This window comes from Centropristis striata, chromosome 23 (genome assembly GCF_030273125.1).
Source record: "Centropristis striata isolate RG_2023a ecotype Rhode Island chromosome 23, C.striata_1.0, whole genome shotgun sequence".
Lineage (NCBI taxonomy): Eukaryota > Metazoa > Chordata > Actinopteri > Perciformes > Serranidae > Centropristis > Centropristis striata.
Window position 1 is genome coordinate 17482472 of NC_081539.1, and position 13883 is coordinate 17496354.

At 39.9% G+C, this 13883-nt stretch overlaps 1 protein-coding gene and 1 non-coding gene across 5 annotated transcripts; both read left to right on the forward strand.

The window, feature by feature from the left end:
- The first annotated feature begins 536 nt into the window (after positions 1 to 536).
- LOC131961812 (centrosome and spindle pole-associated protein 1) lies at positions 537 to 13882 on the forward strand. 4 transcript variants are annotated; one of them, XM_059326707.1, is made up of 30 exons: positions 537 to 604; positions 1150 to 1238; positions 1335 to 1418; positions 1523 to 1620; positions 1732 to 1812; positions 2345 to 2446; positions 2617 to 2969; positions 3093 to 3167; positions 3747 to 3838; positions 3989 to 4085; positions 4177 to 4234; positions 4373 to 4701; positions 4789 to 4913; positions 5653 to 5743; positions 6010 to 6121; positions 6520 to 6667; positions 6787 to 6915; positions 7071 to 7141; positions 7252 to 7395; positions 7489 to 7638; positions 7725 to 7823; positions 7892 to 7952; positions 8079 to 8205; positions 9120 to 9259; positions 10726 to 10863; positions 10954 to 10988; positions 11106 to 11169; positions 11722 to 11831; positions 12018 to 12174; positions 13296 to 13882. In XM_059326707.1, exons 3-30 carry the CDS (start codon positions 1370 to 1372, stop codon positions 13487 to 13489), a joined length of 3429 nt encoding a protein of 1142 aa, XP_059182690.1. In that variant the 5' UTR covers positions 537 to 604; positions 1150 to 1238; positions 1335 to 1369; the 3' UTR covers positions 13490 to 13882. The 4 variants fall into 4 exon arrangements, with proteins under 4 accessions (XP_059182690.1, XP_059182688.1, XP_059182689.1 ...); XM_059326705.1 differs by having other exon boundaries at positions 545 to 880; XM_059326706.1 differs by having other exon boundaries at positions 545 to 730.
- trnar-ccg (transfer RNA arginine (anticodon CCG)) lies at positions 2090 to 2162 on the forward strand. The gene has a single exon. It is a non-coding gene; the product is annotated as a tRNA-Arg (tRNA).
- Position 13883: the final 1 nt, after the last annotated feature.

The following is a 13883-nucleotide window of genomic DNA, read 5'->3' on the forward strand; positions in this document are numbered from 1 at the left end:
TAGAAAAGCAGGTTCACTCATGAACTATATGGAGTCTTTTGAATCCTTTTCATCCTGCCTGGATACACCACTTAAAAATGTTTAAATGCCATGTTGGTATATATTTTTTCAGCACAACCTCACCTATATGACCTAATAATAATGTTTTTTTTAAATTCATATTTATTCATTTTGTGTCTTTTGTTGTCTTTTTTTTAAGTTATTTTGTGTCTCTTTTTGGTCACTTTATGTCTTTTTTGTGTCTTTTCTTTAGTCATTTTGTCTTTTTTCTGTCATTTTGTGTCTTTTTGAGTCCTTTATTCCAACATAAAATGTGATTTTTTATCCTTTTTTTTAACTTTCAAAACACTATAATGCTCAATAAAAAAATGTAAATGTTGCAATGCTGGTTACATCCAGATCTATAATTTTAAACAAAATATATTTGACCTTGTCTCCAGTTTTACTTGGTATATCATCATCAAACTGAAACTGGCCTCATGGAGGTTACAGCCAGAACTTTAGAGGTAAATTTACAGTAGGGCTCCATGCTGCTTTGTTTTCTAGTCTGGATGTGATGAAGAAGTCATGCTTTGGTGCTTTTGGACACTCCAGAGGGTTAAAGGTTATGTCTTTGAGTTCTTTGGTAGTAAATGGTCTCTATAATCTTAGTAAGAGCAACAGTATTTTACGAACTGAAAAAAAACAGCAGCTAATGCCCTTAAATGGATCCAACAAGCAAAGCTCCAAGGTAGTTGCTAATTTCTAGCATTCGTTTTTAGGTTAACTAGGCAGTAAACTTAATTTTTGCAGTGGTTTATGATGTAAGAACCACTTAAGCAGCCAACGACATAAAGAAACAGTATGGGTGACTAAAGTAACAACTACAAAACAACAAAAGGTAATGGGTTTTCTGCAATTTCTCTGCCTCGTGTTAGCTAACGGTAGATTGGTTAGCCTGTCCCAGGAGGACCGTTTGTGTCACGGTTTCCATAGTAACATAATAATGCTTTGCGCCGTGTTGACAATCTAACGCTAGACAAGATCAGGTTTTGGTTTATGAAATCAAATAATAGGAGTATACATTATAATTATTAAACTGTTTTGACTTCTGTGGCCATAAGGGAGCTTTAGCTGAGCTTTAATGTACAGCTTTGTAATATTTAATAGATGAAGATGGGACGTTTTTCGAGGAGCATGAAGAGAAGAGACACAATTCTCACTGGAGTGTGAAACGTCATTCATATTTGCAAGTCGAGGTATGTGAAATATAAATGATCTGATTATCAGTAGGTGGTTTATTAAAGAGCAAATATACCGAATGTTTTAACATCATCTGTTAATGCACTCTACAGTAAATTTCCACTTATATAAACAACACAGTGTGGATATGCCTCCAGCATCAGCAGCACTAAGATTATCCCCTGTTCCAGACAGAGGTAATGTGCATGTCTCTGATACTGAACAGATCACGTTTTCTGCCATGACAGAGTATAGGAATATGTCGTACATTTTATGTGTTATATATTTGATGCTTTCTTAGGTTTGGGCTTAAGTTTTCTGCTTGGAAACGACTATGAAAGGAAGAAGAAGAAACTTCAGCAGGAGCTTCAACTGGAGTACAAACAATTTGCTGCCCAGGTATGATGATGTATTTGAAAGCAATTACTAAGACATGTTTCACTCTATTGCCTCTATGTTGCATTTTGCCAACTCGCCATCCTGTCCTTTGTTGTCGTGTTCTCCCTACAGAAAAAGGATCTGAAAAAATGTGAGCCTTGTCGGCAACCCCAGGGTCTCTCCCTACCAATTGATGAGAATATATCTGTTCAGGTGTGTGTTCTGTCTGCCTGGGTGGGTACTTCATTTAATACATCTTTGTGCGTGTACATTTGTATGTGTGTGTGTGTGTCCGACTGTGGCATAACAGGAATCATGTAATTCTCCATGGTCATTAAAGTGAGATAATTTCCCCTGGCATGACATAGCTTGCCCACAACAGCATTAATGGAGGTGATATACTGCAGTGCAGTGCTTTCATTTACAAGTGCTTGCAGATGTGTCAGAGCTCATTAACAGGCTGTAAGGGGGTGTAAAGGAGTCTATCAATGACCCAGTGGCCTAATGGATAAGGCACCAGCCTCCGGAGCTGGGGATTGTGGGTTCAAGTCCCACCTGGGTTGATTGGTTTATGAAGAAATTACAGATGGAATATAGTAGATAATAGTACAGGGGTAATGTTGCTCTGATATGCAGATTCCCCTTAAGGTAATACATAATGCATCCTTGAAAGAAGATGATATGTGCTGCTAATTTGTCCTGTTCCTTTTAGAATGAGATATTAATGATTTTGTTTCTCTCACAGGAAAAACTAAGAGAGGAGAGAAGCAAAGAATATAACCTCTTCCTACAAGAAAAAGCTCATATTGGAAGGTTAAAGAGGGGCGCACCGTCTGTCACTTCAAAGGTAAAGCGAATAATAAATAGGCACATTTTCGCACAATAATAGCAATTTTGCTTGCACTTAAAAAAATTTAGTAGAGGACTTTGTCATGTTTTGTAAAACCTTTAAAGCACCCATATAAAATATTATTTTTTTCCTTTTTTCCCTCACATTTTCACTTTCAACCTGCACAGGTTCAAGCTTCAGATGCTGTGTACATTCCTTCTCCAGCTTCTCCTCCACCAATCCTCAACACCCGTACAAACATACACCCTCCTCCCAGGGAACGCTCTGCATCCAGGAGAGATGCTGCCACTCTGACTGAGGTAGTGGATAATGGAAATAGCACAGGAAGTCACGGTCGAGGCCATAGGAGACGGAGGCATTGGCAAATCCATAGACCAAAAAAGCATTATAGCTCTGAGGAGGAGCCAATCACAGACAAAGAGGATGAGGTGGAGTTCAGACACAAGAGGCAACAAGACAGACACACTCCAGAGCCGAAGTATAAAGAGGAGAGGAGAAACAGAAAATACAGAGCTAACAGGTGGAGCTTTTTTTTCTGTAGTATGATTTTAATTTTTTTTGTCTGTTACATAAATACAATAGATAGAAGAGCCAGTATGATAATATAATTTCTTTTCACTTGTCTTGTCTGTATCTATGACAGAACTCCTCAGGACACAACGAAGGTAGAGGCTGCTGGTGTTCATGATCAGAACAACAACAATGAAGTGGTTTTGAAGTAAGCGAGATTAATTTCTATATACAGTTCTAGTCCACTTCTGAAACACAATTTTCCTAGATAGCAGCAGTATTCACACCAAGAGCTGGACAGTCAACCTCCTGGAAAGTCACATAAATGTTTTCAATCAATAAAGAAATCTGATTGAAAGACCCAACACTGGGTAACTGCCACCCAAGACAGGTATTGATCACAGTGCTATACTCAGTTATTGCTGTTCAGCATTTCTCTCGCGTGCCTTTCATTGTTTCCGTTTATGCTATTAAGTTGAGCCTCTCTCAGTAAGCTGTTAACGTGAGGGACAATGATGGAGGGTGAGCCTTGGCCCAGCTCCAGGCAAACAATTACTCACCCTGGTTCTATCAGAGGAGCTGGATTGATTGGAGAATAAGGCTTCACCCCCTGTCCCTGAGACCAGAAAGCTCTGCAGACAAACTACGAGGCAGTATATGATGTAAAATGGTAGCTGGGTGTGGCTCAGAGGGGAACTGATTGCTGTGCTGTTACCCTTATACGCTGTCAGTAATTGGATGGCCTTTGTGGAGTGTCCGGTTCTGTCTGTGTATTTGTGTTTAATAGTCTACAAATGCAAGACAGCATGGGGACGACTGCAGGATCTAGACCTGCTACCAGCAAGGATAAAGCAGAGTTTTCTACTGGACTATTGATTGGTAAATACAATTCTTACTGCATGATGCTTTTGGACACATATTTATTTGTGTAATTATTGATGGTATTTGTCATTTGAAATCCTTTTTCAACATCATAGGTGACAGCACTTGTACACCACTGTATGTTTGTGGCTCTCTGTTGTCATGCAGGAGCAGCAGAAGACCAGACGGCCTCTCAGATGAGGAGAGAGCAGTATAGGCAAGAGCTGCTGAAGCAAATTGCTGAGCAGCAGAGAAACAAGATCAGGTATTCTATTCACTAAATATACATTGTCTTTAGAGATGTTTCAGCTTGCACATACCAGTGAGTCAACAAAGGATGGGATGTTTGTTTTCAGGGAGAGGAAACTTGAGCTGAGAGTTGCTGCAACTGGAGCCACAGACCCTGAGAAGCAGGTAGGTGATGTGGCTGTCTATAAATCCCAACTTTTATAACTCAACACATGTTGACAGATACGAAGATATTTGCTTTCTCACTATTTGTTGCCTGATCTCCTTCGATGGATCTCTTACACAATGCATCACCTCTTCCAGCCTGACAGAATTAAGCAATTTGGGGCAGTGAATCGGCAACATGACAGCTTGAGACGAGATGTCCCCTACAAGCCCGGAATAGATCTGGAGGCTGTAGGGAAGGACCCAAATCCAAAGCCAAAAGATGACAAACCCACTGAGCACATAGAACAGATAACCTCTCCAGGAAAGTCCCATGTGGACTACAGTACAGCTCTCAGTCAGCTGACTGGAAAGACAAAGCCTTGGTCCAGAACGAGAGCAGCAGAGGGTGGCTCCACACTGGACTATTTTAATGAGGACTACCACAGGGACTTCTCAAACATTCTAGGAGAGGTGACCAACCCGAGGTAGCTCACTGTGCCTTTTGTTCCTATACATGAATGGCCTTAACTTAGCAGTAAATTCATTATAGTTTCTCGGATTTTGTTTTTCAGGGTCGGTGGTGTTCCTCCTCCTGTTCCTCCTACTGTAACTAATAATTACAAGACTCCATATGATGCAGCTTACCACTACTATGGAACCAGGAATCCATTAGATCCTAATCTTCCTTACAATCAGAGTACAGTATTTCAACCTTGTTGCTTATTTGCCTTTTATTTTAAATCATTTGTACTTTGCATTACTGCAAACCATTTTTGGTTGTAGTATTTTTGCATTTTTTAAAACTGTGTTGTTCCCACGTATCAGACAGAATCTTCTGTCCTTTTATTTCACTGTGGTACTAACACACATTTGCATAATAATTATGCATAAAAAAAGCTTAAAAGCTTAAAAATTAGCTTAAAATAACACGAGTCTTTGGAAAATGTACATCAGTCACTGAAAAAAAATAAATGAGGCATATTTGTAGGTAACACTCCACAGTCCACAGTCATTTCTGTGTTCAGTGGCTTAACAGTGACTCATGGTATCTAGATCGAAATAATTCACATCGGCTTAAATAAACTCCCAGACCTCTCTGTGGAGAACTATCGCCATTTATTATGGAGCCACTTTATCGCCATATCAATGGCCAAGAGGACTTGGCATAGCAATTCATAAATCTCATTTTACAGCAGAACTGATTTTATTACTAAGGGGATATGCGGTTTATTGGATATGAGTTCAGCAGATCCAGATGGATCTCACTGCATCCAGCTGGTTTGTTTGGTTACATTTATTTTCTTTCCATTTTATTTTGCAGCCAAATTTTGGCCCTAGTCTGAGCTCACAGGCATTTTAACACTGGAAAAAAATGGCAAACTGTGAAACTGTTAAATCTGTTTGCATTTATTATCTTGTTTTTTTATTTTTTTTAGATGATCTGCCCGGAGGGGTGCAGCAGTTTGGGAATTTCCACAGTCCTCCTCCTCAAAGACCACCTCCTCTCAAACTCACTGGTCGTATGGAGTCAGTATCCATATTTACAATAGTGGTTTATTCATCCAGATGATAAATTCAGTTTACACAATTTTTAAGAATGTGTGCAACTCCTATTCTTTACACTGAAAATAAATGTGTACAGTGTGAGCTCTTTTTAAATTTTTAAGATAGTCATGAGACTTTTTGTTTTTCTTCCAGAAGAGGGCCCTCACTGCAAATGATCTGTGTGTCTGTCTGTACCTTCTTTACAAAGAACTCCTCATCACTAGTTACTCCGTTTTTTCTCCCTCCAGAGCAACTGATCAGCATCGAGCCTCTCCTTTGGATTTTGGAGAGCATCCTGAGGAGAAGTCCAAGCAGAGGAGAGAGATTGCTCTGAGCTACCAAGAAGCACTCAGACAGCAGGTCAACATCACATGATATAACCTCATTGCCAAAAGCAGACCCCATGCCTTTTTTATATAAAAACTAACTTTGCAAATTAGTGATGACAGATTGTGAATAAGAAGTGTTTTGGGCAGTCTCTTTCAGTTCTGTTAGCTGATTTTTGGATGTTTTTAGGGGTTTGTGTAACTCAGTCCGGGAGTTAATTTTCACACCAAAATGCTAATATTGCAGCAACAGGCTGCTTCTTCAATGAGGAAACTCAGACATTGACTCATTTTAGGTATAGACTAGATATTTAGAAACCAGATCATGGTGGATTCAGCATTTCCCCATAGCAAGGAAACATGGACTTGCACTCCACTGAGGTATTCTCAGAAAGTGTATCAACTTTTCTGCCTCCCTTCCCTTGTGTCCAGATCAAAGAAAGAGAGGAGCTTAAAAGAAGAGAGAAAGAAGAGAAGGAGCGATATGATGCCAAGATTGAGGCCGAGATGATGGCATACGAACCGTGGGGGAGAAGTGGGGGAGGCGCCCCAATTAAGGACCAAAAAGGCAACCTTGTTAGTAAGTTTGCTTTTTAATTTTTTCTTTTAATGAGGTCTGCTAAACCTGAGATAACTTAATGATGGATCATGCTAAATACAGTGTGTTTTAGGTGCCTATGAATGTTTCCATGCCCTCAGGTGACCTGAATCAAATGCACAGGACCAACGAGGAGTCATATAGGAATCCTTCATCCAGGAATAGTGGACAGGCACAAAACTTTTTGATGAGGAATGGACACACTCCAAGAGCTTCCCATCGACTATCAGGTAGTTTTCAATCTGTCTGGGTGATTGTGCCAAAGTTGTGACAAACTGGGTCCTGCCATCCAGTGTACTTCAGAGAACTGTGCATTTGTGTGTGGATATGAAGACATTGCTCCTCTTTATTAATGGAATACTGTCTGTGTCCCCTGTCCTTGCAGGTTTCAGTGATCAGCCAACTCCACAGCAGCTCCACGTGCAGGACAGGTACAAAGAAGAGCTGAAACGACAGGTAGTTTATGGGCCATATTGTAAAATCTGAATATTTTTTTATTGTCTACAAATACTTAAGTGTTCCTAAGCAATTTTAAGAGATTATAAATCAATTTAACTTGTCAACAGATAGAGGAAAAAAAGCAAAAGCAGATAGAGGAGACAGAACGAATGAGGATTGAGGAGGAGAAAGAAGAGAAGAGGCTGGCGGACCAAAGGGCTCGAATACAGCGGGAATATGAGGAGCAGCAAAGCAAGCAAAAGAAGATTGAGGTGAGGAGTTCATCATTGCTCCTCTCTGACAATTAAGGGGGCATCCTCACACTGGGCTTGCCATTGAGAAACAGTTTTCTTTACAATCTGCAGCATAGACTGGAAAACCAAGATTGGATCCATGTACCTAAAACACAACACAAGGAGAAGGAAAAGAGGATGAGACAGGAGAAAGAGATTGAGAAAATTGTACCTGAGAGTGCCAGAGACAGAGAGGAGAAAAAGGCGCAGTTGAGCTATGAGGTACAGTAAGCCTGAAAAGACACTGTAGCTTTCAGTTTTATTGGACATCTTTGTCAAGTAATGTGACTCTGCCTGTAAATTTGCAGAGAGAGCCATCCCCTCCCATCCCCACCTTGCAGAGGAAGCAGACAAACCTTGTGGCATCCAGACCTCCGTCTGTTGTGAGCCAACTCTCCGCCAGGACTGTAAGTCTCTTGGATGCAAATATTTCAACTGTTTTAATTTATATATAAAATACACACAATTTCTACAGGAACGCACTGTGTCAGCACCACAATCCCGACCAGTCCCTGCAAAAGTACCCCAGCTACAAGGTAAGAGTTATTTATATTCCACCATCCCATAAAAAAATCAACCTACCTGGTTTTAAATCATAAACTGCCACTAAAACGCTTATTGTTCCCATGCTTATCTCCCCTCGCCCCCTCTGTTGGCTTCAGATGGTCAACAGGAAGTGATCCGAGAGCTGTCGGCCCTCCGGAGGTATCTGAGGAATGAGCAGAGACAACTTGAGGTTCAGCTTGGCCAAGCAGATCGACAGGAGAATCACTACACTCCCCCGAACAGGTATTACACTCAGACACCCCTGAACAGCAGGGGTAATTTGCTGCTCAGAATGAATAGGATTTTATGACTTTCTTCTTGGCTAAAAAAATGAGCCATTTAGAGAACCTATTAGACGTGCTTCAGGTCCATTTTCCCCCAATACACCCCCTGACACATTAAGGTGAGGATACAATACTAATTCTGTCTTGTTAAATGGCAATTTTGATTTGCTTTTTGTATTAAAGGAGACTTTCTTGTGCTCAGAGCTAATGAAAGACCCGGGTCAAATTGGCCATCTTCTAATCTCCATTCAGATTTGTTTCGGAGACTCATTACTGCAGTAATGTAACAGTGTGATCCCAGAGGGAAATTTTCTTTTCATCTCTCTTCACCTTGCAAGATTCAGGATTTAACAGGGATTCAGATTGTTTCTGAAAGGGACTGCAGTAGGACACGTGGCTGCTTGTGACCTCTAACCACCATGAAAAACACATGTGACAATGTATGTGACTACATTTCAGCCCCCAAAAGGGCAGGGGTAGGAATGTACTATAAGCTTCTTGTAAAGTCTTATATTCAAATAAGTTTACTGCAAATCATCAGAGAAATGCCTTTGAACTGGTGCCAGTTTCACGGCTTTCCTTTGGTTCCAATATAAGCTGCTTATATACAAAGCCCTGAGCTTATAAAACCATTTGGAAGTGTTTAACACACACAAACCAGGTGTTATGTCCGTATTATTTTAAAACAATACTCGCTTAACTCTTTTTGAATCCACCCGACCTTACAGAGGCCAGAGTGTCAAGTGGAACTGTAGCCATTGTGCACAACTTGAAAACGGGATAATGATGTATTGGAAATATTTTCAGACAGGCATCTGTGTGCTATTTGAGTAAATTGCATTGTTTAAAGTGGGTTTTTCCTCTTTTGCTCAGGCCCAGAGGACGAGCCAGAGTGGATGCCTTCGAATCAACGCACAAGCAAGCTGCCCAGCCATCAGCCAGGAGCCCCTCCACTGGTGCTGCACGCGTTAATATGCAGAATATCAGGGAGTTCAACCAGCTTAAATACAGAGGTAATGATACTTTAACTCATTGGACAACGGTTTCATTTTATGGCGCAACATTTTCAGATCACACAAAAAAACACTCTAATGTATTCCGTGTGAGTCACGACTGCAAGAAGAACAATACACTTACAAACTGCATTAAGACTTTCATAGTGGTTATTTTTTGTGAAAATCATATGTTGTTGCATTTTATTTCAAATAATGGTGATGGAACCGAACCTCATTGGTGACATTTTAGTTTATCCCATTGAACTAAAACCAGCTGGCAGTGGGGAAGGAAGTATTTGAACCCTTACTTAAGTAAAAGTACAAATACCACACTGTAAAAGTACCCTATTACAATTAAAAGTCTTGAATAGAAAATCATGTTTAAGTAAAAGTATTTAAGTATAATTATAACAGGAAAATGCACTTAAAATATTAAAAGTAAAGAGCTCGTTACAGAAAAATCTTAAAATCATTAAAATAGTTACAAGGAAAAGCAGCACATTTTTGAAGCTGGAATTCTGAAATGTATTTGCATGAAAAATAACATTCATCTAAATAGTTGCCTTGTTTCAGCCATTGTTAAATAGTTTAAAACATCATATTATAAGCTCTTCATGTGCTTTGTGTGTAAAATATTAATTTGTTAGGTAATTTTAGCTATTAGATAAATGTAGTGGAGGGAAAAGTACACAATATTCCGTGGCATTGAAATAAAAATACATACATTCCACCACTGCTGACTTTGCTTCTGTACTCTGAAACACCTTTTTCCAACTTTGAGAAAGAGATTGAAAAACCCTCGTCTTATTGCCTTGGTCATGGTGTTGATATAAGGACAAGAAAGGAGGATCACTGTGGTCCCAAACCAGCTGGGCATCGCCAGATGGTTTAGACTTTCCAGAGCCTCATCAGTCCTCTGTCTCCTTCTAGCCACACTGAAACTTTAATCTCACGAGGTCATGGGAGGCGTCCATCAGTGACAGGCAGTTTGGCAGCGAAAACAGAGAATGTAATGCAAGCGACCAAGGAAATGGCTTTGGATGGGTTCCCAGACCAAGTTAATGCAAAGACACTCAGAGCTCTGGCTTGTAAAACCAAAAAAAAGGAAGAAATGCTACTCTGTGACGAATTTATTAATCACTTATCAAACTTGCAGATAGAAATTACACATATATGCCAACCTTACATCTTAAAGCTGCATCAGATCCATTCTGTACAGTCAAACCTCGACGCGATGTAGTAGGAAGGATGCAGTCAGGCTGTGGAGCTGCTGAGTCACAGCCAAGGTGCTGCTTCAGAGAGTGCAGGAGAGAAATGGAAGTTGTTGGTTTCTCTTTTAATGTTTTTCCTACAGTCTACTGATCCTGACATTATCTTTTTTAATCTTTATTTCTGTGCTAGTTAAACTGTTAATGCTCCATCAGTTAAAGGAAACCACTTGATTGCTACTGTAGGACAGATATGGGACAATATCTCTTTGTCAGACACAGAATCTCGTGAGGAAGTCCGTCACATGTACCCTGACCCTCCCACTGATGCACACACTCTGGACATCCAGCAGCAGGCACTTCTTCGTGAACAACAGCGCAAAATCAGGCTCATGCAGAGAGAGGAAGAGTACGGTCAGTGAGCCCACACACACACACACACACACACTCACATTTCACCTCAAACTGTTGCACTCTTTTACTAATTGTTCTGTTTCTCTGCAGACTCTTTGGATCAGAAACCAAGCCTCTATCATCCTGTGAGTGGTCATCCCATTATAAATATGCATTTTCATTTTGACAGGCTTGTCAAGCACATCTTGCATGGTTTGCTCCTAAGTTAATTGGTGCCTGCCTGTGTTTATTCCTTCCCTCAGAGGAACAAACCTGGACGCTACATCCACAGAGACTCTGTATTGCCATCTGAGACTGCTTTTATTGGTAAGCTTGGCTGAACATAGTCTGTTTATAAAGACTGCCCCTATTCCTCTATTCTTCTTCTTTCAAGTATGAAGAAAGTGTTTACATCAGTCGGGACAAAATATGCTGTGGGTCCTTTTACTAAGACATTTTTTTCATGAAGATGACATGGCTTGGGAGGTCAGCTACATACACCCTCACAATACCACCCTACAACAGCCTCTGCGCCAGGATAATTTAGCTCTGTGTCTCTGTGCCAGGCTAATTGTGGCACATGCCAGCTCCTGTCTCTGTGTTGCAGCTGGTGCCAGTGCTGGGTACAAGGCTCACATGCCGGCTGCAGGGTGGAGATAGCACAGTGCCAGCCATTGGGAATACGGGCAGTAGAGAAATTGTTTAAAAAGCCTTTTGAATACTTTCCCTCTTAGCCTATTCCATCCAAACTCCTTCCAGTAAAAAGTTTTGCTGAATAGATTTCATTATTTTCATATTACGCATATCTGAATTGAATTAACTTTTTGGTCCCTAATCCATCCAGCTGTAAAGAGGTGTAATGATGAATGGCTTTGTCAGATGTTTACAGTGGCGATGCACGTGAAGAGCGGCTTCATCAGCAGACAACCCGCCAGCCTTCAGCAGGACACCAGGAGAGGACAGCCCCACGGAGGAGGCGTGACTATGATGTATGGGGTTGAGCAGTAAATGGATTGTATTCTGTGCTTCAGGTCAAAGTGATCTGAGTCACTACAGTACCAGAGATAGTGCTTTCTATACTGTATTCCTCAAATCCCATTTGTTTTCTGATTTTTCAAAATAAAGCTAATGAAAATTGTAGCCAATCTCTTACTTCTGGCTTCTTTTTTTTTCAGGAGGCGCCTGTCTCCATTAATCAGAGGGACCATAACATCCAGCCAGAAGATCAGTCTTTGCAGTCAGCGACTAGTTTGAACCTTGAATCTAAAGTCAGTGCTAACAACCAGCACCGCATCACCAGACACAGCAGTGGTGATCACAACGGCAGATCAGGTGAGAGGAACAACATTACATCAGGAGTATTTAAATAAGCAGAATGCAAATATAACAAAAGCATAAAAAAGGTTGACAGTGATGCTATAAACTAAAGCCCGACTGGTATGGGACTTTTGAGACCCATACCTGTCCTATACTGATAATAGAGGGGGGAAATTCATTGATAGCCGATATGGTGGCCAATATAGTAATCTTTTTATTCTTATTTTTGTGAATTGCACCAATTTTTCACCACTCTGCAAATGTACTCAGAGGGCTACTTTCTCAAACATAAACCTTTATTAAATAATATTTAACATTATTATACATTATACAATGTATTACACTGCCAGCCAATTCTATGAATAACTGGGAAAAATAAAGAAAAAAATGGAATTAATTAAATTGCTAAATAAACATAATTACTGTTTTGTGTCAGTCAATTGCTGACTATTAAAAAAATAGTATTTTTAAAAAAAATCACGGCAAGCAACATTTTTTCTGCATTATAGATTGTGTTAAAAGTTTTCGTAGCGACATATTGGTCAGCATACACTGATACCATCAATATCTATTGGGCTCTACTATAAACATCTCTTTGTGTCTCATCTTATACATCTTGCAGTAGTAAGTTAACAAAAAAAAGTACATGTAACTATATATCAACTTTCTAAACTTTCTTATACTCAGTTTTTGCCAGATTTTGCTAAAACTTTTTCTTTTCCTTTCTTCAACAAAGATGAGACAGGTGTTAACTAGTTTTAAAAGAATAAAAACGTATGTATAGTCATGAAAAATGATTAGACCACCATTGTTTTTCTTCAATTTCTTGTTCATTTAAATGCCTGGTACAACTAAAGGTACTGTTGTTTGGACAAATATAATGAGAATAACACAAATAGCTAATAAGAATTTCATTTAAGAGCTAATTAGATCATGATTTTGGTTATTATCAAGAAAACCATGGAAAATGTGAAACTCTTATGGAAAACTCTTATGAGCTATTTTGTTGTTATCATTATAAAACAATAATAAATAATAAAATGAATGAGAAATTAAAGTAAAATCGAATCTTAAGCATCCTTCATTTTCTGATTGCCTGAAGAACTGTGTGATGGATAAGCCTATGTCGTCTCTAGAGGGGCCGCCTGGTGATGAAGTGGATGGCTTGTCTCTGCGTTCTGCCCTGGAGAGGCGTGTCTCCATGGATACTGTTGCCACAGAGGCCTGGTTGCGGCCCGGCACGTCGGATACTGTGAAACGCTCCGGCTGTAGGGAGAGGCCTAACAGTGGGACGGCTGCTCCACCATGGCTGACACACCGAGTCACATAGCTGCTCTCCAAACAAGTGAGGCTGGTTCTCTGCCAGTTCCTCTTTCCTTTGCATGGCTCTCCTGAGAACGAACATCGTTGCTGTGTGATGCTTTAATCACTTTCTACTGTTCAACATGTTAATTGTGGGTGTTTGTTATATATAACATAGCTTCAAAACATGCCAGTAAAAATAATAATGTCTGTTAGTTTAGACAAAAACCATCTTACGCAAGACTGTTTGTTTCTCTCAGCATGAAAAGTGCACATTTTTTACCCTGCAATTGATTTAGTCCATGGAAGTTTTGTATGTTCATATCTGTGAATGTGCCATAAACATATGGACTTGTTTATGTAGTTATTTTTGTTATAAATATAAATCCCGGAGAGTTTATTTTACAATAAAATGTTATTTT